The sequence below is a fragment of the Austrofundulus limnaeus genome, unplaced genomic scaffold (genome assembly GCF_001266775.1).
Source record: "Austrofundulus limnaeus strain Quisiro unplaced genomic scaffold, Austrofundulus_limnaeus-1.0 Scaffold281, whole genome shotgun sequence".
NCBI lineage: Eukaryota > Metazoa > Chordata > Actinopteri > Cyprinodontiformes > Rivulidae > Austrofundulus > Austrofundulus limnaeus.
In genome coordinates, this window is record NW_013952683.1 from 32,203 (window position 1) to 36,200 (window position 3,998).

The window sequence follows — 3,998 nt, forward strand, 5'->3', positions numbered from 1 at the left end:
CTATGCAATATGTAGAGTAAAGCTAAACAGATCCAGACATTTGCCCTGAGTGGTTACGGCCGCCGTAGATCACAGCATCACGTGACCAGATGTTATAAATACGTCCTTGACGTTATAACTGATCTGTTAACTATTAGTTTTTATGAACTGCAGGGCAGCCACACCCACCAGGAAGTGCAGATAAACCAGCAACGCCACAGTAAACCAGTAAATGCCCCCTGATAAAAAGCAGTAAGACAGAGCAGTGTGTAAAAGTTGTCCAATAAAACACACTTTCCCATTCTTTTACACAGTGTGTGTGTTTGTGTGACTCTGTGAGGAGGATGCTGCGCCTGGAGGTGTTCTCTGATCCACCGCGTCAAGCCCGATCCTTTCGAGATRATCCATCCGGAAAAAAGTGCTTCATAAGTCGGTGTGAAGAGCTCAGGATGGTGGGCAGAGAGAGTCCTCCCTCCTTCCACACAACTCTTGATTCGCGTGCGTGAAAAGTTAACCGGAAACTAAAAAACTTTTTTCTTCGAACTTTTTTTTCTCTCTCTCTCCCCTCCTCCGAGGCGAAAAAGAGGAAAACGATGCGAGCCTCGGTGTCATAAACTTGCACAGTTCCTTGTTTTCAACATTTGCTTCGTTTCGCTGCTGGAAATGTRTCGGCTGCTCGTCGACAAGTAAATAGTTTCAGGCGAGAGGAGTTAAAGGGAAAACAGAGCGACGTCGTGTGATTTTAAGCTCATTCTCAAAGCCACATAACGGATCCTGCTGCTTTATCATGGAAGATGTGAGTACTCACAGCCTGAATGTCGACTGTTCCCTGACTTTTTCATGATATTGTCTCTTACGTTTGAAGTGTCGGACAGATGTGAAATTATGTATTTTGGTGATTTTATAGACGCCGAAGAGTGGAAGAAAAAGAAAAAAAAAAAAAGACGGGCGCGACCATCTTTTAACAGCAGACTCAGAGGCCCACAGAAGTGGTGTTAAAGTTTTATTTCTTTGACAAGAATTTAATGTTTTATAGCCACACCACACAGCTATTACAGCTAACATCATTTGGCACGGAAAGCACCTGCCCACCTGTCAGACTGCTGCTTCAACTAGTAGGTCAAATTCCAGAGAAAGCCCAGAGCCAGGGCTGCAGAACTCCGTGTAAATATCCTCACTTTTTAACCAAAGCTTGGTGTGCGTGCAACCTCTAAAGTGTTAAAACAAAATTTATGCCATTTATCTAGTCAGTGGGGTGTTGTGCTTCATTCGGCATGATTACTACACCCATTGCACACTTGTGAGAATTGCATTATCTCATCAAGTGTTGGGTTGCAGTCAGATTATTACAGGTTTTTGGCAGGAGAGCAGGAGGGAAGTGCAGTTTGAAGGGGTGGGGAACAGTTTTCAACTCGCGAGGAGAAAACTCATTTAAAGAGTTGATAGTTTACTAATACAGTATACTTCCTGAATTACACCTTCTCAGATGTGCTAATCTGAAACGTTCAACAAATGCCTAATTATTTCAAGAACAATCAAAACAAAGATTTGGGGTATTTCTGAGCAATAGTGGTGTGTCTAAGGAAATACAGTACATAACTGGACGCAGAACTATTTCACTGAATCTTACTAAAGAGCAGAATTTTCTAACCAACTACTGAGCTGCACACCACAACAACCTGACACATAGAGGAAGCCACTTTACTAGAAAAGGGAAGTGCAACAGAGACATACTATGTGCAGTGGGACTTGCTCCATGCGCTGTCACGAATGCAGTACCACACCCTTTAAATGTCACATACATAAAATAAGATATAAAATTTTGAATTCACACATTTCAGCTTCTTTTGCAGTACAAACTTTTACGAAATCCCATGACTGTGCGTATATTGTAGCTCGTTTGTCACATCCGTTTTTCTTAAAATAAACATCACAGAAAGGTGTGTGTTTGCAAGAAGTGTGAACACAGAGGGACACTTTTAACTCGGACTTCAGCAGACTCCAAACCGTACTGTCAAGCGAAGAAAATTGTGTACATGTGAAAAGTAAAAAGGCCTTTTTTTATCTGTAAGGTTTTTAGATCACATTACAGTGCTTACCATGTCGTAGGTGAATGAAATGAAGGATGAACAACACGACACGTCAAACTGTGTTATATTTATTATTTTAAAAATAATAAACCAAGTAAAAAATGTAGAACCAATTTATGCAAAACCTCACTCAAGTGCTTTCACAGAAAGAAAAAGGGRAAAATGTTGGTCTGGGGCTTTCCTTTTTTTAAGCATTACTCCAGCAGTGATATTAGAGAAGCAATTGTTGCTGCGTAACAATAAGTGTGTCGATGCCCCCTATGGTTTCCCCTGAGGTTAGACCGCGGGACGCACAGAGAAAATTTTGTTAAACACGAAAAAAAGACAAACAAGAAAACTGAAAGCTAAATTTCTAAGTTTACAAATCTCAGTTTGCTTGTTAAATGGTAAAGTTCATGGTCAGACATTTGTAATCAATAAGTAAGTTGAGATTTTGGAAGGAAAAAAGCTGTTCGAAAAGCGACATCTTGAAATTTGAATTTGTGTCGTAAAGGGACCTCATTCCTTTATGTTGTATGATTTTTTTTGTTGATCTTATTCATTATTTGTGATATTTGTGAAAGAAGAACAAATCTAGTAAGAACAACTAAAAATACAAGATAAAATAGATATTTGACTAGGACTTGACAGCACCAAATTTGAAGAAGCAGCCCAAACAGTTCATACTGTCAAGTGGGAGAGGGGTCATGATTTGGGCACCTCACAGCTGTGGAGTGGACCGTGAACTCTCTGAATGTCACAGTATTTTAGATTTAAACGTGAGTCTGTTTGTTCAACAGCTAAAACTTGGTCCCAGAACAGGACAATGATCCAAAACAGAACAACAAATCTACAACAGAATGATTAAAAAATGGATAGAATAGAAGTGATCCAGTTAAAGTCCAGATTTCAAATTGAGACTAGGACTCTGTGATGGGCCCCTCTGAGAGCTGTAAACACTGGAGAAATACTTATGAGTTGCTTATCTGAGGTCATTTTATACATTTTAAGAAATGGTGAGGATCAGAAATTATTAAATTTTTAATGTAGAGTGTATTTCACCCATTTTAATGTTTTTTTGTAAAACTTGTTCAGTAAAGGAACTTGTTGTGAAATTACAAATTTCAAACGTAATGTAAAAGGTTGTTAACGTGAGAATATTTAGAAATAAGCTTGTTGTTTTGAGATGACAGGTTTTAATTATTTATTTTGACTAAGATAGGGTTTTCTTGCGATAACTTGGAACAGTGTAAATTATTTCAAAATAATAAAAAAATATGATGTGATTTGAATCATTTCCTAGTAGATTTTGCAAGACATAATAAGTGGCCATTTTGTGATGTGAAACTTGTCGTCCGGTTCCCTCGTTTGAACTGAAACTGGCTTAAAAGGAACCAGTGGGAAAATGTCAGTATTAAAATTTTTTTTTTTATCTTTTTACATTTCAAGTGTTCCTTCATTTTGTGGGTTTGTTTAACTTTTATCAGTGCTGTTAAAGTTTTAATTTAGGAGAAAAAACTTGTTTTTTAAGACAGTTTTTTTATATTATAAATTATCTTGTATTTTGTGAGGTTTGTCTTGGTCACTGTATTTTCAGTGTTTTTAATCTCCCACTTTCTTCCTCTCAGCTTTCCTTTTCTCCGCTTTATCTCATATCCAAAAACCCTCTGTGACCCCTTGCATGATGGTCCTTTGTCTCATCTGTGTGAGTCATCCCCTTTATCTCCATTGCGCTGACCTAGAGTGCAGTATGTGACGTGTCTGCTTGACCCGTTTAGCCAAGAGGAAACAGACCGCCACATTATGCGCCGGCCAGAAAACAATTAACCCTCTCTCATGATTGCCTTGCAATCACGGCCACTGCTGCACAATGGAAGTGTGTGTGTGTGTGTGTGTGTGTGTGTGTGTGTGTGTGTTTCTGGATGAGTGCTTTCCGTTTCTCGTAAGTAC

General features: G+C 38.8%; 1 protein-coding gene across 2 annotated transcripts in view; it reads left to right on the top strand.

Annotated features, from left to right (window-relative positions):
- The first annotated feature begins 229 nt into the window (after positions 1–229).
- plekho2 (pleckstrin homology domain containing, family O member 2) overlaps positions 230–3,998 on the top strand; it is a 25,339-nt gene continuing 21,570 nt past the window's right edge. Inside the window, exon 1 of one of the 2 annotated variants that reach the window (XM_014021185.1) lies at positions 230–775. In XM_014021185.1, coding sequence (XP_013876639.1) covers positions 767–775 — 9 coding nt within the window. In that variant the 5' untranslated portion in view covers positions 230–766. The remainder of the gene's footprint in view (positions 776–3,998) is intronic. The other variant, XM_014021186.1, reaches the window with a different exon arrangement.